The 27,281-nt window shown below is 40.4% G+C and overlaps 1 protein-coding gene across 1 annotated transcript; it reads left to right on the plus strand.

Annotated features, from left to right (window-relative positions):
• Positions 1-1,273: 1,273 nt before the first annotated feature.
• Positions 1,274-20,923, plus strand: nr6a1a (nuclear receptor subfamily 6, group A, member 1a). Its single transcript, XM_053324804.1, has 9 exons — positions 1,274-1,412; positions 13,190-13,420; positions 14,031-14,086; positions 14,982-15,142; positions 15,794-16,024; positions 17,044-17,298; positions 18,863-18,984; positions 19,078-19,230; positions 19,902-20,923. The coding sequence occupies exons 1-9, from the start codon at positions 1,361-1,363 to the stop codon at positions 20,030-20,032; spliced, it is 1,392 nt and encodes a 463-aa protein (XP_053180779.1). The 5' UTR covers positions 1,274-1,360; the 3' UTR covers positions 20,033-20,923.
• Positions 20,924-27,281: the final 6,358 nt, after the last annotated feature.

Genomic DNA, 27,281 nt, shown 5'->3' on the forward strand with positions numbered 1-27,281 from the left:
TAGAATCTTCCTTTTTCTTCTACAAAACCAATTTTTATTTATCAAAGAGGACCAAAGATATCTGATTAAATGTCTAAACTCGACAAACTGAGGAGGATTTAGTTTTTGCCTAAAATTGGCAACATTTCGATGTATTTATGGAAGTTGATCAAAGTTAAGTAGCATTTGATAAGAAAGGGTATAGCATTACTCCCTTACAGACCCATTTAGGTTTGTACCTATGCGTTTGAAGACCCACAACTAGCAGTTTTAAAATGTTCATACTCAGCATTTTTAACATGTAAAATGTCATTTTCTAAAAAGCACTAGTGATGTCAGTAGTTTATTCTATTTAATTAACAATCCAAAAATCCAAACCACAGAGGTATGAAACAGAAAAAAGAATCAAATTCAGACTATGGAGAACCAGTCACATGTAAATGTTAGGTGTTTTTTTGTGCCGGTGACAATTAATCTGTTATAAAAGTGATAATTGATTCATTTTTTAGATAATGAAATGAATGAAAACCAGAAATGAATGAGGGATATTGTTGCTCTAGTGGTTTGCCATTTAGACTAAAAGGCCATCAGGTTGCTTGATTTATTGTCAATTAACCCACTAAATTGATTGATCATCAGATCATTTATAAAATAAGTATAGCCTACTAAATCTTTAGTTTGCATTACACTATTTACATCCCTCTTAATGTTTGATTCCTTTCATTATGTGTAGTTGATTTAAAGTGAAGCATCAATTTGATGATGAAAACTAATTATGAATTTAAAATGGAAAGCTATAGTTAGTCATTTATAGATTTGGGAGTGTCCCTGTTGAGTGTAATGTAGTGGGTGTTTTCTGACCTCCAGGGTTGAAACAGAACATTATTCCTCACTCCAGTGTTTCTCTTGGTCTCCTTCTTAGCGGCCCTCAGCTCCTTTGGCTCTCTATTTGTAACCAAGCGAACTGTGAAACTTTAGTTCGAACTGCTTTCATTGTTGCACTAAGTGGTTTTAATTAGTTAATGCCTGTGTGTTTTGTCAGCTTGAACCAGTGTTTATGCTTGGACATGCACTTTGGTCCCTTCTTACAAGTGCCAGAGGCATGGCAGAAGGGGCGGGGAGGCTAATTTGAACGGCAGCGAAAATAGGACTATCAGTTCCACTCAGATAACCCCTAGCTGTCATTGGACCTCAAGCCAAGCCGTGACCCCGGGGCTTGAACTCTGCGAGTCATGTGACCAAGTAGTGTTGCTCTGCTCTGGCTGTGGTCAGTGAGGGGCAGGCTGTTGAGGAAAGAGGTTGCTCGGAGAGAGAACAGAGAGAAAGAAAAGAGAGTCATGAGGCGAGCAGGCCTAGTGGCTTTTCTTAGCAGAGTCCATGCATGAATGGGGTCCAGGCAGACTGGGAGAAGCATGAAATGGATACATGGGAAGGTAAGGGTTGGCTAGCAGAGCAGGCTATTGCTTTCTTGAATTGAGCAAATGCTTGAACTCCTAATTATGTGTGAATGAGAAAGGAGGCTTGTGTGTGATTAAGTAGGGAACATATTTAACTGCTTTGTGATGACTGTACATTTTCCTTTTTTGTGCTTTTCATTTAGATTAATGAAGATAATTTCAGTCTTGTTTTTTTTTCAAATATATTTAATTGGTCTGTTGCTAATCTGTCAAACACGATTTTCAACCGGTCTCTGCTGTACGATTATTTAAGGAACCTCAAACCTTCTTAAAAATGAGTAAAAACTACCCCCCCCCCCCCCCCAAAAAAAAAGCACAATTATTCTCAGATGCTTCTATCAAGAATCCTCTTTACAGTTTGAGTTAACTAAGTTGCTTTTAGATTTGTGCTACATTTGATAGGATTAGCTCTTTATATCCTGGGACTCATTCAGGCTAATTAGCACAGAGATATCTGAGCTTTTCGCACAGCTTGTCGCCCAATCGATGCCTTCGGGTGCTTTGTTTATGCTCGTGTTATGATGCATCTCCATTCGGCGGTGAATGAATCACACAGCTACCTCAATATATATATTGATCTATGTATGTGGCTGTGGGTTTGCACAGTCAGCACTGTTGATATGATAGAGGATCACTGTGCTGACCAACACAGAGAGAGCTTTTACATGTCGTTAAGTTTTCCTCATTTCCTCATTTTACTTCCATTTTTGATGTTCACGGTTTAAGTCTCACACTAAGAACACTTTTTCTTTCATTTTTTGCCTTTTTTTAATGGTTGTGCAACTGTCTTTTAAATGGCTGATATTTCCTTGACCTTTTATTGATGATGCTTTTTAGCCCTTTTTTAATCTCTTTTGTCGCTTTGTTCGACTGTTTGCGTGATTATTTGAAGTGCTAGAATAAAATAACCCTCTTTTGGCAGTTTTTCACACTACTTTTCAAACATGGAGCAAACACCCACCCACCCACCTAACCTCCCAACCACCCCCCTCCCCCCCCTACCTTGTATTGCAAGGAATTTGGAATGTGATCCTTCCTAAGCAACGGGCTGCTCATCACTGGTTGCACGTCCTTTTTTGATAACCACTTATCTCTGCGTCTTTATTGATCGTACAGTTCTCACAGATCGTTTTCACGACACGACTCGCTAATCCTCGACACCCAAATCGGGGGGCTCGGGGGAGTTTTTTTTTTTTTTTTTTTAAGACAATGAAATAATCCTGTTTCTAGTAGCTAGTCTGTCCTTCATTTGATATTTTCCTTCAAGGACTTTGGAGTGTAGCATGTGGAGGAACCATGTTACTGTATTCGTCCCCTCCCCCCAGCATGTTAATCCCCCCCCCCTCCCCAGCCCAGCAGCCATGTTGGTTGTTGGTTGTGCTACAGCTGAGGGAGGGTTAACCCCACACACACACACACACACACACACAGCTACTGCTACAACTCATTACATCACCTTGAATGTGCACCTTCTTTATCATTTTGGAGTAATTCACATGTAATGTTTAGCAGCAGAAAAAAAGCAGGAGAGACAGAAAGGGAAGAAGAAGAACAAGGAGCGCACGGGAGGTTGTTTATGTGGTGGATGTCAATGCAGGGGACAGAAGCTGTGTGAAGATCAATAGTAACAGTGGGGGGAGGTCAGGGACTCCTGTGACTCTGTAATGCTTGCCTATAAATAGCCAATGACAGAGGCTGCTGCTCATTCCAGCCACGCATGCTTCCTTTTTTTACCTTAATTTCACTGAAATGTATCCATCTCTTCTAATACCCCCCCCCCCCCCACACACACACACACACACACTCTCCCCACCCTTCCTCATCAGCCTTGTCAAACCAAACCATCAAGTCCATCATGTTACAGATCTTTGTCTTGTCAAGGGTGTTTTATTTCAACTGCCCTGTACCTACCCTTCCCCCAGTGCACACACACACACACAAACACACACACAGGATTTCACTTATCTGATGCCTTCCAAATATTCTTTCTTGTCTTTATTTTACCATCAGAAGATGCCTGTAACAACAAGCTCCTTGCATTATCTGAATGTAGATATTTGAATTGAAGGATCTGCTCGTGCATGGGAAATATCAGTGGGAGTTTGTCCTGCTGGCTCTTGCGGTCTCTGGGAAGTCCCCCCCTACCCCCACCCCTCCTGTTATTACAGGGGAGACTCAACATTCATTAACAGCACTCTTTATATGAGTGTGTATCACAAAAGCCCAGGTTGTAAAACTCACCACATGGTTCATATCAGCGTGTGTTGTTGGCTGTTTGGGCCCCCAAACTTTTAAAAACAGAGCTCAGGGCCAAATTCAGGTTTCCGCTGTCTTTTATTTCTGTGAAGGGTTTTTTATGATAGTTTAAAAAAAAAGAAAAGTGGCATGGAATTTTATAAAAAACACTATGGTAGATGGAATTATTGTGGTTTACTATCCATGTCTGCTTCAACACAACAAACATTTAAACATTTACAACCGTCAGATTCACAGGATTTTCTTTGCTATTGTTTCACTAGATTCAGTCTAATCTTTTAATTAACAGTTGTAAAAGTAAAGGCTTCAGTCAGGAAAATAATTTAGTGTCCATTTCATTTATTTGGTAGCTTTTCAAAGCTTTTATTTTGCAGGGAAAATAACAAACTGTGTCAAAAATGTTGCAAAAAAAGCAGTATTTTCATAGAAAACCTGTTGAAATGTACTGTTAATGCTAAAACTACCTTCTGAATACCTACTATATTTTAGTATTTGACTGTCCCATATTATTTTCCATATGTTGTTTCCTTATTCTTTGATTATATAGTTAATGAATGTAGTTTTCAAACCAAAATGTTGCCATTTTCAGACACTTGTTAGGCAAAAGTGTAGGATTAATTTTTCAAAACAACATTTAACACATGAGAAGCTTGGACTTTCCTTTTTTTTAATAAGAAAAGGAGATATTAAGAGACAAATTTGTATTTTTCAAAATGAAACAAATCACAAAAATATGTTGTTAATTATGTTGAAGTATGTCAGCATTGGTACTTGGAGATATATGGCCTTATATAACACTCAGGATTGGTCATTAAACAAAATAACACCAATTGCAGATATTATATTAACTAAATATCATCACTGCTATAAAATATGTACTTTACTTTTTTTAATAGTGAAACTCAAAGTGTTACAGTATTAATAACTTGGTAAAAACAATACATTCTATGCTCACACTTAAATTCTTATTTAAAATTAACATTGAAAAAACAACATTTAAATGAGCTGTTGAGATGCAAACAGAGCTGTGACAGTGAGGCAGACTCCTACAGTGGAGCCTCCTTTTCCCGCATTACCTAACAAAGTATCATTGCATGAGGCTACGGCGTTAGCATAACATTAATATGGAGCCCTTTTTGTGGAGCAGTATTACTCAATGCTAATGGCTTAGTCTGTAAGCCTGGGTGTATATTATCAGGACAGCGATGTCAACAGGTTGCCATTGTCTTGTGTAGTAGCCCAATCTGCAACTGCATGCACCTAACTTTAAAGATTAACATCACAATGTGGGCTGCAAGGAATGCCGAATCTGACTCCCAGAGGGTCTTCAGATGCCTTTAACCTCTGTGAATGTCTTAGATGTGTGTCCATGGCATGTACATACCAGTCATAGTGAGAGAGAGAGAGAGAGGGAGAGAGAGAGAGAGAGAGAGAGAGAGAGAGAGCTCCCATCCCCTCCCCTCCTTTCTCCCCCTTCACCCCCAGGTAGGAGAGATAAGTTTCAGAGCAGAAGGAGATATGAGGAGGGGAAAACGGTGAAGAAGAAGAGGAAGAAGAAGAAAGAAGGCAGAGAGAAGGAGGGGAGGGAGGGTTTTCCAGCAAGCGGAAAAGTACAGCAGATTCCTCCAACCCCCGCTCCCTTTCTCAGCTGGGCACGATTGTGATGGAAAGCCTGAGACAAAAAAAAACCTGAAGAGAAAAAAAAAACCCTTCAGCAGCAGCAGGCCTTGTTGCTCTGTCAGCCACTCAAAAGGCTGCTTTACACTATACACCAGCCTTTGTGTGTGCTGGGTGTGGACAATAGGGAGATTTGGCCGCGATACATCTCTGTTCTCAGTGTGAAGCGGCTCACACAGGGTCAAAGAGACGGTGAAACCTGGCCCGCTTTGTAAAAAAAAAAAAAGAAGCAGGCACCTTCTTAAATGAGAGCATTAAAAAAAGTCAAGTTGCAACGACTCTCTTTCAGCTTTAAAAATCACACCGCTCTGCTCTTCTACATAGAGCTCACCCCCCCTCTCTGCACCACATGAAAAAAAAAGAGATAATGCCATGTAGTTCCACATGACGAGTGATGCTCATCTCACTCAGTCAGCTGGCTCTTACAGTGAGACATATTGGCAGCAGTGGGAAACAAGAGCGCTGTTTGTCTTTGCCATTGACTGGAGCTTAAAATGCTCGACTTGCATTTCCTGGTTGGTGTTAAAAGTTTGGAATGAAACCCAGGCTGACCCCTGGGAAACAATGCAGCCTTTAATAGGCCTGGGGTGTGGGTGTGTGTGTGTGTGTGTGTGTGTGTGTGTGTGTGTGTGTGTGTGTGTGTGTGTGTTTGTGTGTGTGTGTGTGTGTGTGTGTGTGTGTGTGTGTGTGACACAAACACATAGAGCATCGGGGGTTCCTGCACCCAAGCTGGAGAGAGAAAAAGGGTGGAGTTCAAGATGAAGCAGTGCTTTTTATTATTTGAAGTCTTCATCAGAGATCATGTCTCCTGTGATACATTCACTAATTAGAATCTGTGTTCATTTATCACTCATTGGTCTCTCTCAAAATCAGCAATCTATGTATAAAAAAACAAAAAACAATTGTAGAATGCTCCACTCTCTGACAAATTTTTAAATTTTTACAAACTTCATTAGCAGTTAGGCCAGATAACCAGTAAGTAATATAAGCTATGTATAACTTAAATAGTAAAAAATTAAAGGGATTCTCCAGTGAATTAGCATTGCCCCTTTTTATCGTTGAGAGACTTAAAGGAGTCCAAATCAATGCAGTAGAAAGATATTCCTACATTTAATCCTTTGTGTAGGCTAACCTCAAAAAGTGCCACATCCTACCTTTCCCATAATGCAATCAATAACAACTTTTTTTTTTTTACTTTTTTACTTGTTGGAAAAACAATTGTAGTCCCGCGCCCAAGCTCAGAAAACCCTGATGACATCATCAGGTTGTCAAAGCTCCTCAGGAGTAGAGTGATCATTATGTGTAAAACTGGTGGAATTCCCCTTTAGCACCTCTTTTTTTATCAGCTTTTAGAATCTTTAACATTGCTGACCTCATCTATCAGTAAAAATAATGGATGTTGGACTTTCAAACATAGGAAAATATTGACATACAACTATTTTTCCCTTTTTTCCTCATCATCAAATATTGCCACAAGGAAAAAGTAGCATCCATTTTTACTTTAGGGTAGATGTGACATATTCAATGCCTTATTTTACACAGATTCTGTTTAAAACCCATCATTGCTTTGTTGTGATTTGTATTATAATGGGGTGAATGGGGCGTGTCCTCCTAGAAACACTGTCCCAGTTTATCAGTATAATAGTCCTTTTGAAAACCATTCACAAGGTGTTCTGTAGATTTTCCAGTCACTGCTATGTTGTTTCTGGGAAGAGATGTTGCTGTTATCTCAAGGGCAGTGTAAAGGTGATATGAATCCCACTTCCTGTATTTCTACATACAATTAACAACTACAATAACCAATACAAAATCCAGGACTTAACACAGATAATAACTTAATTAATAACAGAAAATACAGTTTTGACTGGTTGGAGCATATCTCTATTAAATCAATAGTGATGATGTTTCTGATAACTTTCGACTGATTAAGTTATTTAATAAATCATTGATAAAAGCCTTTTTGACTGCTAGGTATGAGTTTTGTATATATCACAGAGTCTCTTATACCGCACATATAAGCTCCCTGCAGCTCAGCTCTACTTCTCCCTGCTATTCCATAGGCACCTCCACCTCATCTGATCTCTGATATGAAAGCAGACATGAAAGAGTGGAGTTCCACCATTGAACCCTTGATGTGTGATTTAATGTTACTAGGAGCAAGAGGGACTCTATTTTTCATACATTGTTGATGGATACCTGCTGCTTATTCCATAGGTTACAAAACAGCAAACAAAATCATGCTGTTTTACAACTACCTTAAATATTCAGTTTGTCTAATCACAGTGGTCATTTTTTGGAGGGGTATATCAGGGCCTTAAAATCAGCAGCCCAGCTCGCATTCTCATCCACAATCTGATGGCTGGCCAAACAGTAGCATATGAAGCAAGATCTTTGCAGTTAAAAAGTAATAATGAAAATATTTTGCGGAGGACACACAGGATTTTGAAAAGAGTCCCCCATTAGAAATGACCAGTGTTAGGTGTCATTTTTCAATACTGTGCCCAACACACCTCCATTGTCCTGGTGTGAATGCAAACATTACACAAATATCTGACATCCTTCTTCTAGAGGTTAACGAGAATTTTTGGGGAACTTATTTAATTCATACTTTAGAATTCGGAAGGTCAAGTGTTTTTTTTCTCTCTGTTCTATGACTTCTCCAGACGTCCGCGAGACTCAGGGGCGGGGGGGTCAAACACGCTGCCGACATGTTAAACTCACAACCTTTACAAAGTGAAATCCCTCAGTAGATGCCATGAATATTTAACTGTCATCTACAGGGAGGAGCAGGAGGAGTCATAGGACGTGACACGCTGAGATCAAGTGTGTGAAGGTGTGAATCAGCCTGTTTTATATGGTGGCCATGCACTTGAAAGACAGGGTGATAGATTTGGCAAATAAGCCTGAGTGAGGCAACTAATAGCCATTGTGTTTTTTCCTCATTGAAGGAAGTCAGGCGTTTCACATGGGGCTGACCAGTGAAATATATGGTTTTAATGCGTTCTCTGAATGGTCACATGGGCTGACAAATGGCTGGCTGAGGAGGTGAGGATCCATACTGTCTGTTTATTTGATCCTCCACATGGTTTTATGATGCCAGAGTCTCTGGCTTGGCCTCATGTTAAGCTCTACTTACAGTAAAATCATCCCCCTTAAGAGTCAAGGATGACCGCTGCAGTAAGAGCAGCGTCGTTTTCAGCTGAAAGTGCACTTTTGCTGATTGAGGAGGATGGCGGAGAAGCGAGAAGTTTTTCTTCTCCGGCTTCTTGGAGGTGTCGCTCTGTCTTTATTCTGCAGCTTAGCAGCCGGAAAGCTCTTTATTGAGACTTGAGCTGAATCGGTGCTGACCTGCTCCTCAACTCACACACATGAGAATACTCTGCTCTCCATATCATAGTTTATATACCAACCCTGTATCTAATTTGTAAGAGCTTATGCACATGTGACAATAAGCATTACATTTAACCTTCCCACCTTTCACAAACTGCTCTGAAAAGTTCCATAACTACAACATGTAACATATGTATATCATCTTTTCTGCAACATGCTCTACTCCATACCTTCAAAGTAGTCGAGCAGTCCAATACTGTAGTAAATCCTTGAAAACTTGATGTCCCCATTGATTGTAAAAGATTAACAAATAAAAGTAGTCCACAGGTTTTACTGTGGGCCCAACCTTATTTGAAAGGTTAAAGATATTATAACTGTTAACTGTTATTTAACTGTAAAATTTTTAATATAAATACTTAATATTTCCTATCTAAAACGAGTACTTCTTGTATGTAGATATTGTACATGGTTGTATTAATGATGACATGCAGTATATACTTTATACTGTTGCTGTATAGTGTATATTTCATAAATGTCAACTTTTAAAAACTATGAATCCTTAAAAGCAAATCCACACATTAACTTGTGCCCTTGTCAATTCTCTTAAATTAGCTCCTGTATGTTATATGGAGCTGAAACAGTTAATTGATTGACACTGATCTTGGTTGTTTAAGCCATTTTTTCAGGTAAAAATCTTTTCTTTACTTTGCGTGATAGCAAACTTAATATATTGCAATTTTAGGCTGTTGGTTGGACAGAACAGGTAATACAGGCGGTGCTATATTCTTATTTCTCTTTAATGATACTACAGTATAAATCATCTCTGCAGAGCTGGTTTGAGTCAACAGCAGCGAGGATATTTCTCTGACTGCTAGTGCCTCCTCTGCTCTCGGAGTCGATTTAACCTCTGTGCTGTATAGAGTTAATCACCAAAATAGTTAAATTCTAATCCAAGGATGGGCTCACTGTGTGACGCCCCATTGTCTCTGTACAGTATGGCTGCCCCTGCAGTCTTCTGCAGGCAGCAAACTTAAACCTCACACCATTTAAATGGTAATCTGTCTTTGGGCTTTTAGAAGTCCTCTATTCACCATTCTTTATCTGGGAGAGGCTTTATGCCATGTGCCCCCCACCCATCCACCCCCATGCCTCCTTCTAATTACCTTTAGTACATGAACCCTGCAGCCCACTATGAACCCCCCCCCCTTCTCCCTCTCTCTCTCTGGGAGGCTTAGCTCAGTCACATGCCTCTGATGAGCTGCCCCTTTAAATTATATACACACACAAAAGCTTAATCCTGCTCATTTGAATATTAAAGATTGTGCTACTGAGGTCTGTTTATTGTCACAACATTGCACCTTTTAACCAGTGGAGGGTGACTAGGTCAACCTCTGACAACAGTATCAGGTTCCCTCTATCATCCCATGAAGTGACCACATCCATACCCTTCAACAAGTTACTCCCAAGCAAATATTACGTGTATTTAAGCTGTCATTTCTTTTTATACAAGCAGTAATTGTCATTTTAAATAGTATAAAAGGCAGCATGTCTAAATCAATTCCCAGTCTGGACCATTGAGAAAATGTTGTCTGACAAAATAGTGTGTGTGTATGTGTGTGAGAGAGACTAAGGCTTAAGTGAATGATTATTCAGTCTGTAGAGCATTGCTGAAAAAGCATAGATTCAATAAATCCTCCCTTGATACATAAAGTTAGAAATAAACAAAGATGCACTTTAACCACGTAGCAGCAGGAGATGGACCCCTGGGTGGATGGTGCTGCCTCGCTCTTCACATCGAGCCACGCAGGAAGCCTCTCTCTCTCCCTCCATTATTGGCTTACCAACCACAGAATCCCATAGGAGGGTAAAGGTCCCTCCTGTGTGTAGTGCCGTTTGTTGCATTACACAAGAGTCTTACATTAATCAGATGTCTAGGTTAATCTCCAGGCTCAGCAGGCAGCATTAACCTGCTGGACAGCAGCATCAGACCTGTTTTGTCTGCTCCACGCCGTCTTCGTGAAAGCACACACACAGTCCACATATGTTCTGCCGTTTGTCCCGACCATGGCCTTCCTTCAGCAGCAACATTTCAGCTCTTTACATCACCCGCATCCTGTGCTCCTGAGTCCTCGTCAGGCTGTGATCAGGTACCTGCAGGAGGCTTTTATCTCCTGCTCCAGCATAAAAACATAAAGCTGGGTTGTGAGTGTACTCAGCAACAGAGGAATCAAGAGCTCAAACCACACATGGAGTATTACCTGACTGTGGTTGCTACGCAACAAAAAGTTAGGCAGTTTACAGGCTATGTCATAAATGTTAGCTAGCTCACCTGAAGTAACAAAGAGGGCTATGTTAAAAATGAAACAGGATTAAAGACTATTGCTAGAATAATTACATTTTCAGATACTTAGAGGCATAAAAGGGTTAAAGTAGTTCTCAGGGAATATCTAGAAAAGATAAGCATACATTCTTTTTGCTTTCCTATCTGCTGAGGCATCTTGACACTCCTCAGATTTATCTTGCAACCCCTGTTGGGAACGCAGAGGGAGGTAGAATCCTTCAGAAATCAAAGTAAATATGTGACATCATTGCAAAATGCAACTATTTATGCAACAATTTATCACAATACTGAGCTAAATAGCTTGTCAAAATAATGATAAAGAACTTTTTGAAATAACTCTTACATAAAGTCTCGAGGAACTGCACGTAACTGACATTTTTTAAATGTTCCATGTCCCATTATTTGATTCTTCTTCTAATGTACTGTACATCTATTTGTAAATGAGAGCAAAATCCAGATCTCCACTGACCAACAGCAGCGGATGAAAAATTGCTTGCTCACATTCTGGATTAAAAAAACACCTCACAAAAGGCTGGGATAGCTGTTTTATCTTAAACATTTTGTATTTAATCTTTTTTCTCTGGGATTGTATCTCTATACCACAGCTTGACTCTCCAGTGTAACCTACACTAATGGAGCTCCCTCAGCACATCTTTTCGGCGCGTGGTACACCGGTCAGAGAGGAGTATCCATTATATCAGAGACTTCAGCACATTGTATCAGTCTGACCTCTCTCTGGTCCAGATGTGTGCGATGCCAGTCTGGCCTTGATATGAATCAGTAGAAGTACCATTCCCACTGCAGCCAGTCTTTGCAGAGCGACACTGTTCTCTGTAACCATGGAGTCCAACTCATCTGCGAGTGTGTGTGTGTGTGTGTGTGTGCGTGTGTGCGTGTGTGTGTGTATATATGAGTGTGTGTGTATGAGTGTGTGTGAGATAAAGCTTAACACCATGGACAGCAGAGAATATGCACTCTGACTTAATTCTCCGCTTCCTCAGTGAGTTTGATTATGTGCATTATGTGGCCTGGAGGTACAGTAGATGGGGGATTAAGAGAAGATTTTCGGCAGCGTTCTCAGATTGCTGTCTTAACAGTTTGAGAGCACCTTCACGATTAGTAAAGCGGCTTCACAACGAAGGTCCTCAGTGGGATCCGTCTCTTTGATCCTCTCCCTACGCCGTTCTCTGATACACCCAAACGTCATATCGAATCAGTTTGCGAGACTCGGGTCCGTTTTCTCGCCTTGCCATCTTAACGTCTCACCCTTTCATGGTCAGTACGCTGCCAGCCAGCCTCACAAACCCACATCATTCATTTGATCATGTCATTTCAGCTACTATTTTTAATGTACTTTGTTAAGGACATCCTGTTCCCCACTACTTCCTTGCTGTGAGTTCCCACCTCTCACCCGAGCCCTTAAATATCCCCTCACATGTGTTCCAAATTACCGCCCTCGCTGATTCCTGTCTTAACAACTTTTCACAGTTTTGGAGAGATCAGCAAAAAAAAGTCTTCTTAAGAAACAAGGTTAATGAATGAGAGAACGCCTGTGTGAACATCTGACAAACTAGTCGTAAGATGATGCTTTTACTGTACTGCTATAGCGCTAAATGTGGAAATCAAAATTTAAACACCTTGAATTGTGTTTCACAAGCTTGATCGACAGAATAACATTTGACAAAGCACATCATCATTTGAGACTTGAGTAATAGGTCTCCGAGGTCTTTGGAGAAAGAGCGCCCTTCATGCGATCCGGCTGTTGTTAGGAGATGAGAAAGGAGAGACTGTAAACAAATCAGTCGTGTCGTTTTTAGCTCGCTGCCTCCTCCCATCAGAGCTTCTGAATAAAACATGCGCAAGACGTCTCCGCTCTCCGTCCCGCTGCCTGTTACACCTCCACTTTCACAAAATGAGAGTTAGAGCTTAAGAACCTTTTGGATTAGGCAGCGCCTGGCTAGTGCTTAAGCTTCAACCGCCCCCATGATCTCAATTAAAAACTTGTGTCTTCAGCAAGGTTTTTGCACCCACTGTTTTTTTTCCCAGAGTATGGATGAATTAGTGCTACAAAATCCCAGTTTAAAAGTGGGTGGATATGGTTCTAAATCCTTCCCTCTTCATGTTTCTTTTTCAAAATTTTCCTCTGCAGATGATCCAGCTGACCAGCGTACTTGCCTTATCTGTGGAGATCGTGCCACAGGCCTGCACTATGGCATCATCTCCTGTGAGGGCTGCAAGGGCTTCTTCAAGCGCAGCATCTGCAACAAGCGCGTGTACCGCTGCAGCCGGGACAAGAACTGTGAGATGTCACGCAAGCAGCGTAACCGCTGCCAGTACTGCCGTCTGCTCAAGTGTCTGCAAATGGGGATGAACCGCAAAGGTAATTTGGGCCTCTGGGATGATATAGTTGTATATAGTCACCTTCGACTTGCTGCTTTCAAAGCCCACAATCAATCAATCAATCAAGCACCAAATCACACCAAAAGTTATCTCAAGGCACTTTTCACATGGAGCATGTCTAGACTGTACTCTTTGATTTAATTTAAAGAGACCCATCAATGAAGGCTGTAACACATTAGTTCTACTTATAATCTATACCAGCAGTTCTTAGTGGCACACAGGCAGTAAAATGAACAGTAAGCAGTTTGGACTTGCAGTTTGTCCACTGCATCAGGAGAGTTTCAGAGTCTTTGATTCTTAGTTCTACACTGCCCCCTTGTGGATTAAAATTGTAAATGACCCTCCAGTTCTGTTCCAGCCTGATGCTCTCATTTTATATGATTTATTTCCCAAAATCCTTTCATTGAGTCAAGCTTGTCATAACATGTGAAATAGATTTGATAAACTCCCCCCTTTTTTAAAACAAACCATAGCTCATTCTGTAAATGTAAAGAAAAGTATTATGTGATTTATTTCAGCCACTAAATAGAGCTGTGACACTAATCACAGATGTCTTTTCTAAAAAATGTATCTTTCTTTTTGTCACATAGCAATCAGGGAGGATGGCATGCCAGGAGGGAGAAACAAAAGCATCGGGCCTGTTCAGGTAAATCATGACTGAAAATGTTGTTTTTGTGACACTCAGTGACCCGCTCCCAAACTCCCCATCTGCATTGTTCTGGCTCGAGCTTGCCTACCCTGAATGCATTCAGAGCTCAAACCATTCACTTAAATAACACTGAGTGGAGTGCTGTGATGCTAATGATTTCGGTGTAAAGGGACACTGATGAAGCATGTAATGAGAGTGAGCCCTGACCTTGTTATATCATCAGTATAATCGCGATTATACTGATTATTCCCCATTCAGCACTGGCTCCATTATTAACTCTGGTTAGAGAACGGATGGTCAGGAAAATGTGTGACATGAGGCTAAGTACCACTGAGCCACTATTCAGAGGAGGGATGTGGTCAATTCATTCAGGCTCAATTCAGTAAGTGAAAAAAATATATACATAACAGGAATGCCTGCTTCCATTAAAAGCTTGCTTTATTTCTTAACCCTAATGAAAAGAGGACCACTCTGTAATGAATATGGAATGAATTGCTGTTTCGGTATATATGTGCTGAAATGAAAAAGAGCTGACCCTGGCCACAGATACAAGACATAACATTTTCTGGTATGCTAATACCTTTCAAAATTTATTTTTATGTAGGTTTTCTCCTTGCACTGACCTGCAAAATTCTATTATTTTAGGCATCTGTGTATTAGCCAATCAAGTACACACAAAGAAACCTGTTTGCCTCCTTTATTTCTTGTTCTAGCTCAGCGTTTCATTGTGCGACGGCGTCCTTGCTCCCTCAACATTTGAGTGAAAAGCGACCACTCGGCTAGTTGATGCTGATCAATTGAGCTGCTTTTGGTCACATGAGTATGTGCTGTAAATTCCACTAAAACACACAGACTGAATTCTCATTGTGTGTATGTTTTGTGTGCGTTTTAGATCACGGAGGAGGAGATCGAACGCATCATGTCGGGTCAGGAGTTCAAGGAGGACGCCCCTGAGCACACCTGGGGCAACAACGGGGACAGCGACCACAGCTCGCCCAGCAACGGAGCCTCGGAGGGCAACCAGCCATCACCCGCCTCCACTCTGTCATCCAAGTGAGTCACTCGTCTCATCCACTCAGCCGCTCGGCACCGACACTCGCCTCATCATTGAGATAATGAGCCGGCCCTGACAGTCTAACACCTCGTTCCCATCTTACCCAGACTTTTAGTTAAGGTATTCATCAGCCAAAGAATGCCTGAATATGCAGCTCCTCAGGCTCGGCGATGATAGGCGAGCACAAAGAACTTGCCGCACTATCTGCTGTTCTTGGAGACGAGCTCATTGTCTATCTGTGCTCGTCAAGGACAAATATTGTCTAGCTGCTTGCATGGTGTCATTTATTTTTGACTCATTTTGTGTAAACATGAGGTTTATCTCGGCAGCCGCACAGTCTGATAGCTGTTCAGAGGGATCGTCGTTTTATCAAATTAAATCTGAGTCAAAATGAACAACAATAACAAACTACCTATGGAGCATAGGCTGTGGTATGCAGGTACAAAATGAACTGCAACGTTTTGGTATAAATGGAGCGAGAATGGAGCTCAGCTGGCCTTCCCCAGATAAAAACAAAGCTTCTAACGTTTAAAGGAGCAGACTGTATGTCCAGAGATATAGTGACTCTAGCTAAGTATATTTCCCAAAATGCCAAAAAACAAATACATTTCCCCCTATATGTAACCCTCAACCTGTGTGTGTGCTTCCAGTCGCTCTGTGGAAATGAACGGCTACACGGCGGCCCTCAGGGACCAGTACATCAACACCTCCATGTCTACACACTACCAGCTCCTGCCTCACCTGTTCAGCTATGCCGCCCAGTCTGGCCTGTTGGCCCCCCAGCCCCGCAGCCTCTACCCACAATCCCACCCGCTGGTGCTGCAGCTGGTGGCGGCAGAGGACCTGGCCCCCCTGGCCACCCCGATGCTCATAGAAGATGGGTGAGTCAATCTATACACTATGTAGATGTATGTAGAGTTTCTTATAAATACATTCAGACTGTTTATTTCATTTGCAAAAATACTTCTAAAAGTTCTGTATTGTGTTGATTTATTACTGTCATAATTCTGATAAATATTTCTAATCAATGATGGAAAAGAACTTTGAATTCTGTCGGTATTTTGTCTCAGTCAGTGACTCAGCCCACGTAAAATATTTGAAAAATTTGCTGAAGGCTATGCAGACTGCAGATTGGCCTTTATGTAAAACTTTGAAATATGTGCCAACAATTTTTGCCCGAGATGTTTATAAAATGCATCCAGTTGCATACTGATGTGTGATTATGTGACAGGACTAGAAAACAGACAGGGCAAAATGGGAATCTATTTTTCTTGCAGTAATGATTCCTCCTGTTCATACTGACCATTAGAAGATCTCTTCATAATACACTTACAATGAAAGTGATGGAGGACTAAATCCACAGTCCTCCTTCTGTGTAAACATGGATTTAAAAGTTGATGTGAAGCTAATATGAAGCTTCAGCGTCCAAATGAGTCAAATCTTCATCTTCTATGTTTCAACGTTACAGTGTTTTTAGTACCAAAGTCTTTTTGTTACTATACTTCCACCACAACTCAACAGGAAACACTTGATATCACTTGATGTGACTAACTCACACTGCTGAAGCTCAATAGAAGCTGATCATCTACTTTTAAATGACTGTGTGGACACACTATGGATTTAGTCCTCCATCACTTCCATTGAAAGCACATTTGAAGGAGATCTTTTAATAGTCAGTATGAACAGGAGGAATGATTATAGCAATACCTCTTCACTGTTCATATAGATAACAGACTATTGTTGATTGTATCAGTTTGGTCATTCACTTTGTTATCAATTGTATCATATTCATCTCGTCAAGGATAATCCAATGTTAACACTTCAGAACTGAATTTACTCAAAAAGCCAATGTCTCCATAGTTCTCATAGTAGTCCTTTTATCTTTTTTGTGTCTCCCCAGGTACAAAGTGACACAGGTGGAGCTGTTTGCCCTACTGTGCCGCCTGGCAGACGAGCTGCTTTTCCGCCAGATCTCCTGGATCAAGAAGCTGCCCTTCTTCTGCGAGCTTTCCATAGAGGACTACACCTGCCTTCTCAGCTCCACCTGGCAGGAGCTCATCTTGCTGTCCTGCCTCACCATCTACAGTGCCCAGATCTTTGGAGACCTGGCCGACGTCACCGCCAAGTACACGCCATCAGATGATGAGCTGCAGGGGTGAGTGAAAGAGACTTGGAAAGAAATGAGTGTCAGAAAATATGGTTCGAGTGATCCCTGATTGTATGTTTTTGGATAGGAATGATGACCAAAATTGTGAAACTGAGGCCCATATAACTAACACTCTAGTAGTTTGTAGCCAATCAAAGGTTAAAACTGACTTAAAGGAGCACTAATATATATTTCCATATCAACAATAGGTCACATGACTAGGTGTAATAATGTGAATGGTGTTGCTCATAGTGGTAAATGCACAATTCTTAGCAATTTTAGCAGTTCCCCCTCTGATCTATGAAGGGTTTAATCTTTGGCTTTGTTTTGGTGCTACAGTTAAAGAGTTATTTACTGTTTCTGTTCAATCTCATCATCAACAGACAGGTATTTACAGTGAAAAAGCTTACAAAACACCACCTGCTCAGCACAGAAAGGCTAACAGACAAAGCGACTAGCTGGTGAACACAGTGGAGCATTTAGCAGCTAAAGAGGTGCTAAATACCAAAACAGAGCTAAAACAGAGGACAGAAACATGACTCCAAATGAATGATGATGTTTGGTCAGACAGCAAGTAACCAAAAACTCTTCTTACATAGTTTTCAGCCTGATGTTTAGCAGCCAACTAAATTCGCTTGATGTTAGCTTAACAACAACAAGGCTAGCGGTTTAACTTTTGCATTCAGACATCAAAACAAATGACTATATGGTTATATCTCATCTAGGAAGACTCATATTACCTCCTACCTCTCTTTTTCTAGAGGCTATCGCACCATTAACAAACACAAGATATTAAATGTTAGATTTAGCCTCCCGGAGTTTTGCCAACTCTATAACTCACCAGGTCAAACGTTCCACTGTGTGAGCTCAATATCTCCAAAAGGATTTAGATAATTTTTGCTATCATAGCAGAAGTATTGTTGTTGGTCGAGTGCCAGCCAAGCAGTCTGTGAACGGGAGGACTGGTCAGGACAGAGCAGTGGCTAGCACGTCTTTCGCTATAGATAGAAAAGGTGTGTGTGTGTGTGTGTGTGTGTGTGTGTGTGTGTGAGAGTGAGAGGTGGGGGTTTTGGTTCTGTTTAAATCAGACCTAAATTATCTGACCTCATGACACACATTCTCCTAATATACGGCGCCGTTTCAGCCCATTTGCCTGAAGCTTAGGGTTTTTTTTAGGAGCAAGTATCTGATTTACAGAGGCAGCTTTTCTGCAGCTTTCTTAGAACTGTAAGACTCTTGACAAGTGAAATTAATTAATTATTGTGGCTCTGTCAGACTCCTTTCCATAAAGCTGTGTGATCAGCAAAATGTTTCTTAAAACACTTTGAGGGGATCTGACATCTTCCCTCCCTCATCGCTGCCTTGTTCATTGAAGCATAGAAACTTTAGATAGTGGATTTAACTTTTCTTGATGTGCTGCTTCCTTTTTAATGTGAACATGTGGACAGTAAACCTATTAAAACTAATCTTCCATTTTCTTAAAGCTTTAAAATGGTATTAACCCTAATCCTGTAGAGACAGTTACCTCTAAAACTTTCCAGCATAAGTTGACAAGTCCGTCTTGATTCCTCAGCTTCAGCGAGGACGGCATGGAGGTGATGGAGAGGTTGATATATCTGTTCCGCAAGTTCCACCAGTTGAAGATCAGCAATGAGGAGTATGCATGTATGAAAGCCATCAACTTCCTCAACCAAGGTAACGGGACAGGTTCTGTCATTACATCACAAATTCAAGCTTTTCATTATTCTCATTGTATTCACTACCTGACTCACTGCTATACCTTTGCAGATATCAGAGGTCTGTCCAACATCTCGCAGCTCGAGCAGCTGAACAAGCGCTACTGGTATGTGTGTCAGGACTACACTGAGTATAAGTATCCGCACCAGCCAAAACGCTTCCCTGAGATCATGATGTGTCTGCCGGAGATCCGCTGCATCGCAGGTAAGACCTCTAAGAACAGACTGCTTCTGTCTGTCCAATGTTACTCAAAGTATAATTGTGTTATTTTTGAAAGAAGAAATTACACATTCTTCCTCTTCTAAATGAAAAGTTAAATGAACAGGTTCACAATTTTTCAAGAGTGTCTTAAAGCAGCAGTCAGGTCACCATATGACCAGTGAACAAGATTTTCCACTCTGTAATCATTCCTCCTGTTCATACTGACTATTAAAAGATCTCCTTCAAATGTGCTTTCAATGGAAGTGATGGAGGACACAATCCACAGTGTGTCCACACAGTCATTTAAAAGTAGAAGCTTCTATTCAGCTTCATCAGTGTGAGTTAGTCACATCAAGTGATATCTGACACATTTACAGTCTTTTTAACATTAAATTCCCTCTAAGTGTTTCCTGTTGAGCTCAACCAATGACCACAAACAGCTTGTCAATAATACTATACTGATACTGTTCTGATTCAAAACTCCTCAGAACACCTATGACTGCCAGCCTGTCAAACTGTCTAATGTACATTTATAACCTGTTCACACAAACAGACTCAAACACTGTCGATACAACAGGATACAGTTAATTGTGAAATTAATCAAGTATCAAGAATCAAGTATCCTGTACATAAGCTAATCCTGAGTGCTGTGTGTGTGTTGTGTTTGTTTTCAGGGAAGCTAGTGAACGTCCCTCTGGAGCAGCTCCCCCTCCTGTTCAAAGCAGCCTTGCACTCCTGCAAATCCAGCCTGACCAGCTACAGGACCGGCCCGTCGCCCTGCGTGACCACTTCCTCCGGAAACTAGACCCCCCCCAAATGACCCCCCAAAAAGTCGAGGGACTGGTCTCCCCTCTTGTGAATGTGACAAGCAGCTAGTTTGTTTTTTTTTTGTAACTTTTTTCTTTATATATTTATTACACGACAGAGCTGAATGTATGCTGATTTACACTGTGCACATGCTTCTGTACAAAACAAATGCTCGTAGATGCATTGGTCTTTGGAGTTTACAAGTGTGTATCCAGTTTGCTCAATGTGTCAGTGTTGCCATTGTTAGAGCTAGACTTTAAAAGAGTTTATTTTATTCAGATGGGGGCGGATAGACACGTGATGAGTGTTTTGAGACTACCTCAGGAAGATGTTGTTGCTATTTTCAGGTACCTTTTCTTGCTGTTAAATGAAGAGTTGCCCAGTCTAAAACCAAATCCCTGTGGATACTTTGGCACCTCAATCAGAGGCTGAATGTTCAAAGGAGCTGCGTGAAATCAAAGATTGAAAAAGAAAAAAAAAAACAGTGTTTTTGTCACACTGAAAATGCAAATTGAATTAGCAAAATTGAGCTACTTTATCTGCATGGACTCTCAGACATCCTGCTTATGGGAGGCGGTCTTGTCAATTTAACATTCCATGAGTTAAGGTGACAGTTATTTGGATCTGTGGGATCTTCATTGAAAAAAGGAGCATACGGGTATTTTTTACAATCATAGACTGGGGATGTAAGGCTTTATTGCAGGGGAAGGGGAGGATAGCTAGGTTTGCTTTTTAGTTTTATTGTTTTTCTTTTTTTTTTGACCAAAGTGTTTATGCAATGCTTTTTCTCAAACACCCATTGATGGGTAGGGAGCTGATAAGCTCCGCAAAGGAAAAAAAAAAAGATTTCTTATCAATGAAGGATCAGGATAAGAAATGAATCAATCTGTGTCAGAGGGAGACCTCTGCTGGACAGACGAGTACATTGTTGCCGGATTTCATTCTAAATGCTGCTAAACATGCGCACATTCTTGTGCACAAATAGAGCAGACATGATTCCTAGTCTTTGTTTCTCTATCAGATGGGTGGTTTCCTTTTGGCCCTGTTGCCTTCAGTACCAGGAACTTGGTACACAAATAATTTAAAGAAGGTGTTAAAGTGGTAATCTGTGACATCCGCTTGGTGTTTTGAACAGCAAGAAGTCTTCAGGGGTCCAAAACATACCTGATGTGCTAGAACCCAAATGGAACTGCCAGATGCAGGATTCAGGAGTTAAGAGGACTGGAAACTGTAAAAAGGTATTCTAACTCCAGTTTTGTCAAAGCTGGTCTGACTCAAACATCTGATTAAAAACCATCTGCGCCTCAATAGTTCAACCTCTAACATGATGCCACATTCATGCTGCGCTCTGATTGGCTGATGATGAAGATGCACCATGTGTTTCTCGTGCTATCAGCTTTTTGGTTAGGTCCAATCAAAATTTTGCACAGACCCAAAACCAGACCAGTAGCAATCTCAGTCAGACCTGACCCAGATCCGAGGGGCTTTTTTTTTTTTAAAAAGAAGTGTCGACCCAAAATCTGGTTCAGGTCAGGTCTTATCAGGGTTAGGGGTCAGATTGGGCCAAAGATCTCTTTCAGAACCAGCAAATGAAGTTTGGCAACAGGTTTTAGAACATCACTGTGTCATCTATCAAAAGGTTGTCAGATTACCACTTTAAACTGGACACAAGTGGACTCAGCGTGATTGATCCACGTCTCCATGAATCCAGGATAGGTTAGAGAATTTAGGTGAGTGGACTCCGGCTTGCGTACCCTCTGTGACAGATATGCACATTGTTTAAAAAAAAAAAAGCCATAGAAAATGGTCTTTATTTTTGAAGTATGAGATGATCATTTCAAACCGCTTGAAGTGTCTTCTTCTGATTCCTCGACTCTTTAGCTGTTTCACGATGTGCAAACAATTAGAAACGCAGACGAAAAAAACAATGCAGTCCTCTCAACGACTCTCTTTTTTGCACACAACGGTGAGGTTCAGAGACCTTGACCCTTGACTCTCGGCCACTGCCCACCCAGTGTGTTCCTCTCTCTCAGGTCCCTGCCGACCTGGATCTAAACAGGGTAAAGTGAGTGTTATGTATTGCATTCAGGAGTAACTCAGTGACCATGCTGATGTACTTGTAGTATTAGTAGAATAGGTCCAGGACATTGTAGGTCCTCTGTAGAAAAAGTGTTTTTCTTTTCCACTTTACTTCCCTCAAGGTTACCACCCACTCCACCCTTCCTTCAGTGAAAGTGGGTGTAGTTTGAAGGTTGAGACACGCAGGGCGGGATTTTTTCTTTCTCTGTGGAATTTGCGATGGACGAAGCGAGAGACGGCGTGGCATCTCTAGAATGTCGGCTCCTCTCTCTCTTCCTTTCGTTCATCCACCTGTCTGTGTGCAGCCTTAACAACACCACCAGTCCAATGCAGTGTTCCTCTTTCAAAACTTTCAGTTAGCCTCTTTTCATCTTTTGATTTTTATACATTTTCATGTACCTTTGTAGTTATTGTGAATGTTTTTGGGGTTTTTGTTGTTTTTTCCACGTTATTGTCTTTTCTTTTCTTTTTTTTGGTGGAGTGAAGACATCGCCTATCATTTTTCTAAACTTTGAATTCTTTACTTTTGTTTTTTTAGGACATGATTTTAAAAAAAAAGCCCTCATTCCCTTGTCCACAGTGGTTTATGATATAAGTATTACTCAGGCCTTGTCAGCCACGTTTTATATGGACAATACTGACATCTCAGAGCCTTTTTATGTATTATTTTGAATCCTTTTTACAATGCAAATGAAATGCTTTGGAGCTTTCCAAACTTGGGTGAAGTTTCACTCATTTTCTAGGATTCCCAGAGCAGCTGAGACAGGTGTGTGGAAACTACCTCTCTCTATTTAGTAAAGAAATGTCAGTCATCATACAGGCTTCTGAGGAACAGCCTCAAGACTGGGTTAAGGGGTTTACACCTGAATTCCAAAAACAACATTTTCTCACTTATCCTTATTGGTATCCAGCTGTGCAGCGTCATCACTGCAACTCTGGAACTACTTTTTACCGAAGAAATAGTCCCAGTGAGAATCTGTGGATCGTTACAGGCTTGCCGCTTCTAGAAAATAGAACCACAATTGACCAATCAACATCTATGATATTGAGGTGGAGGATGAAATTTAAAGCCTGGACAAGTAAAACCTCCAAACTATCCAGCTGGATACATGGTTACATACCACTTCTGGTGAGTGAGATGTTCTTTTAGTAATCTGGGTGTACTGACCCTTTAAACCACATAATCTCAGGGATTTGTGCTGTTGTGTGACAAAAGTCTGAATGAGGACATGTATTATATTAAAGGAAAAATCCCCCTAAATGCTTTCCTACTTCCAAAGAAACAACTACAATTGAGTCCAATGGCAGAATTAAAAAAAAAAAATACATGTGTCAGCTGTCAGGTTTTGGTGTCAGGAGTGACATTAGCTTCCCACCAGGCAACAAATAGTCTGGGAAATGTAGTATTGGTAGATGAGGAAGATCAGGGTGGCCAGCAACAAAGTCACTAACAACTCTCAGACTGCTGAGATCTGACATCCTTTGCCACAAAGGATCTTAAAAAAAAGGGGGGGGGGGGGGGGGGGATTTTTCCTTTTAGGTGTAGCAGTAAATCATAGAAATACGGGTCTCTGCTTAATCAACTCACTACTGCTACCTCACTGCCACTGCTCTGACTTCCTACTTCCTGTCATGTTTTGATACACATGTGCTGAGGAAAGTGTTCTTTTTTTTTTTTTTTTAATAATTTTGTGTTTGTATTTTTTTGCAGACAAGGGATATATGTCATTTGCAATTTCTATACGTAAACTACCTCTTTATTTGTCATCATGTTGCTTACTTTCAAATAGGTGATTTTCTTTTCTCTTTTTTTTGTCTTATTTATTGGTTTCATTGCACCAATGTTCTGTTCTGTTGTTTTGTGTCTTCTTATTTCCTCAGATTTATAACAAGCGCTGACACCTGATTATTTTTTTTCCTATATTTTTTTTTTCAAATGTGTGAACATGTTGCCTCATATTCCTCTCTACCTCAGACTACCTGCTGCCTGTCTCCGTCAGCAGCTTTTTTTTTTTTTTTTTAATTTCCTCTGACCTCAAACACTCTCTTAATCTCTCCTTTCAGGGATCCTCTTCCTCTTTGTTTTTGCTTCCTTTCATCTTAAATTAGCGTCATCTTTTTTATTTCACTTCTGCCCTGTTATCACGAAACCGATACCAAAGATGAAAGAATGTCAATGACAATGTCAGAGTACTGATTAAGCGTTTCACGTGATGCGTCCTCGCCGCAGTCCATGCGTGCTTTTATTTTCCCGTGCTGACCTTTTGTGCATACGTCTCGTTATCTTGTGAATGGCTGTTTGCTGTGTACACTATATTCACATCATGATATGCCGCTGTGTGTTTTTTTTTTCTTTGTGCTCCATGATTGTTGTTAAATGGTGAGGCAGTTCAAGGTTTACGCGGGAGTGTGAACAATAGGACCGCTATCATATCTGACTCTGTCAATGCTGCTTATAATCGATTATCAATCAGAGAATGTAATTGTGGTCAAACTGACATCTCCTTGTGTTTACATGCTTTTCGCTCACAGACTGCTGCAGCGTTATCACCGGGGTTGGACTCATGACAAAATGACAAAGCAGCTCTGCTTTTTCTATGTACTTTCTGGGTCTTATTTAATGCTTTTGTCATTTTTAACAAGTACAATACAAAAAAAGAACTATTAGATCTGAGCTGTGCTTGAGTTAAAACAGAGAAATCAAGTGCTTTTACTTTCATTTCCCATTCCTAATGAATATTATCAATATGGGTATTTACATACACACCTGATTTTACAGGAAACTTGTTGCACTCTTGTTGTGATAATCTACAGGTGTCCTCAGATCAGTAATGTACCTGAAAAGTTTTATCATAACAAATTATATTGACAGTCCATAAGAGCAAAAAGTAAAACCTCAGAAAGGCAGATTCCTCCTTTCAAACTATCTTCCTCTCTGTGTCCCACCCCGGTCATGTAACGCTGTCAGAACCCTGTCGTACAGGAGCACAAGATGAGAAGAAGAGTTTGGAGGGAAGTAAAAAGAGTAGAGAAATAATCATGACATTATCTCAGGGAAGAAATAGATTTTTACACACTGTCATCACCTGTGAACAGACAATTGAAACGCCTTTTATGTTTTTTCTCTTCAGAAATCTCTTGTCTGCTCTTGTTACTTTAACTACCTGTGAAGAATGTGATCCATTACGTGTTAAAAGCATGTTTAGAATGTGTTAGGACTTGAAACCAAATAAATGTGAACGTTATGCAAGTGTACATCGATTGTCCTCCATTCTTTTTCCACCATTTTTTTTTCTTTTTCAGATGAACACACAACTGATGAGTTGATGTTCTCTTCAGTGGGTGATAGTGAGTTTACTGAGGCGTAACTAGACAGACTGGAATGGAGTCAGGACGTCATTGTCCCTGAACTGTTGCTCAGCTCACTCTTGTGTGTTTTTCATCAAAATAAAAACAAGTGTGTTTCAGCCTGTTGAGCAGTTATGTGTCTTTAAACTCACCAAATCCAATCATTTACAGCTAATTATGACTACATACTAACTGATTTTTTGAAACTCAATAACATAAACAAGATAAAGTCCTGCATTTCAAATAGAAGATTATCACCAAGTATGAAAGGATAATCATCTATATTTTAACAAGTATTAGTATTAGTAGCCTGGTTATTTATATGCTTAATATAATTCATAAAGCTCACGATTGGTATACTATAGATGGTAGCTGGTAGTTGTTTTATATACAGTAAGGCAGTTTTACTTCAGTGTTTCCCATCCTAGGGTTTAGGGTTCCTCTGAAGGGTCACATGATAAACATTAAACAGACTTCATCCTGCCAGCTACAAAGTCAAACTCTGTAAATCAGCAGCTGTAGTCTGGAAGATTCAGAGTTAGTGTGTGTGTGTGTGTGTGTGTTAATGATGTTTCTATCATACAGCTGGTGCTGGATAAACGCAGCGAGCCAGCTAAGATGCATTGTTTGCACTGAGCCTGAACGCTCTGCTGTGAATGGAAGAGAGGACTTCCTGTGATTTCTCATAAAATAAAAGCTGTTTTATTTCTGTTGAAAATCTTAAAAACACTTAGTCCCGCCTCCTGCACCTCTCACATACACCAGAGTATTTACGTGAGAAAACATCTGACTGACACCAACAGTCTCCTCCTGAGTGCTACATGTGTGAAAAGAGCTCGAGATATCTGAACCATGCCACAGTTACACACTGGCTCGGTTTAATTTAATGAAGTAAATTATTTCCCTCTGAAATGTAATGAAGTAGAAGTAAAAAGCGGATTTACCATTAGGCAAACACAGGCAGTTGCCTGGGGCCCCCAAACGTCTCATAAAAACTCATCAATAAAAGGTTTCTTTGATTTAAAGCAATTATTATTGTTTTAGTCTTAATTCGCGCGCTTAAAAATACATAAAAATGCTTAATCTATCATAATCGTTTTGACTGCTCCCCCCTCCCTTCTCATGCATTGGAGTATTCCATGTTACTGCGCATGTGCAAGATAAGAAAGACGGTACCAAAACAAACTTATTGGCGCGGTTTTGAGTTGAGAAAAATGAAGCAGAGTTATCCCAGTGGAGCGGAGAAGAGGAGAATGCGAGAGGAAAGTAAACCGTTTTTATCAAAACTACAAAAGGTGTCGACCTTGTTCACAGTGACACCGAATCTAGGTACAAGACAAGCACAGGCAGACCCGGCCCTAGCCAATTTGGCACCCTAGGCAAGATTTTAGGTGGCGCCCCCCTTGCATCGCAGTAAATTCCACTGCTGGTGTACATACTTCACAAGAAACTGAATAGCTTTATCTTGGACATTCTTTTATTTTCAGAAAGCAATTGTCCAATCAAAATACTTCGAACAAATAAGAAAGAAATACAAAAAAATATTAAATGAATATATGAAATATAATATAAATATCTTACATAAAGTATAAGATTTAAATACCCACAAAATAAAAAGTGTAAACAAGCGACATAAAATAAATTATAAGTACAATATAAATAAGGCACTGCACACAATAAAATAAAATAAATATTAAATAAACCAGTATTGACAAAAAATTACAAGGATTTAAATAAAAAGGGGGATCTTACAAAGACCTCTAGTGGTGCTTTTTGGAACTGCACTAACTTGAATGACTTAAAAACTACACCACCACCTC

This window comes from Scomber japonicus, chromosome 9, assembly GCF_027409825.1.
Source record: "Scomber japonicus isolate fScoJap1 chromosome 9, fScoJap1.pri, whole genome shotgun sequence".
Taxonomy (NCBI): Eukaryota; Metazoa; Chordata; class Actinopteri; order Scombriformes; family Scombridae; genus Scomber; species Scomber japonicus.

Excerpts from the sequence above, each read along its gene's own strand:
- nr6a1a (XM_053324804.1), top strand. The coding sequence starts at position 1,361 with ATGAATGGGGTCCAGGCAGACTGGGAGAAGCATGAAATGGATACATGG. Across the intron at positions 16,025-17,043 it reads CCGATGCTCATAGAAGATGG|GTACAAAGTGACACAGGTGG; the intron begins GTGAGTCAATCT and ends GTGTCTCCCCAG. Across the intron at positions 19,231-19,901 it reads GGAGATCCGCTGCATCGCAG|GGAAGCTAGTGAACGTCCCT; the intron begins GTAAGACCTCTA and ends GTTTGTTTTCAG.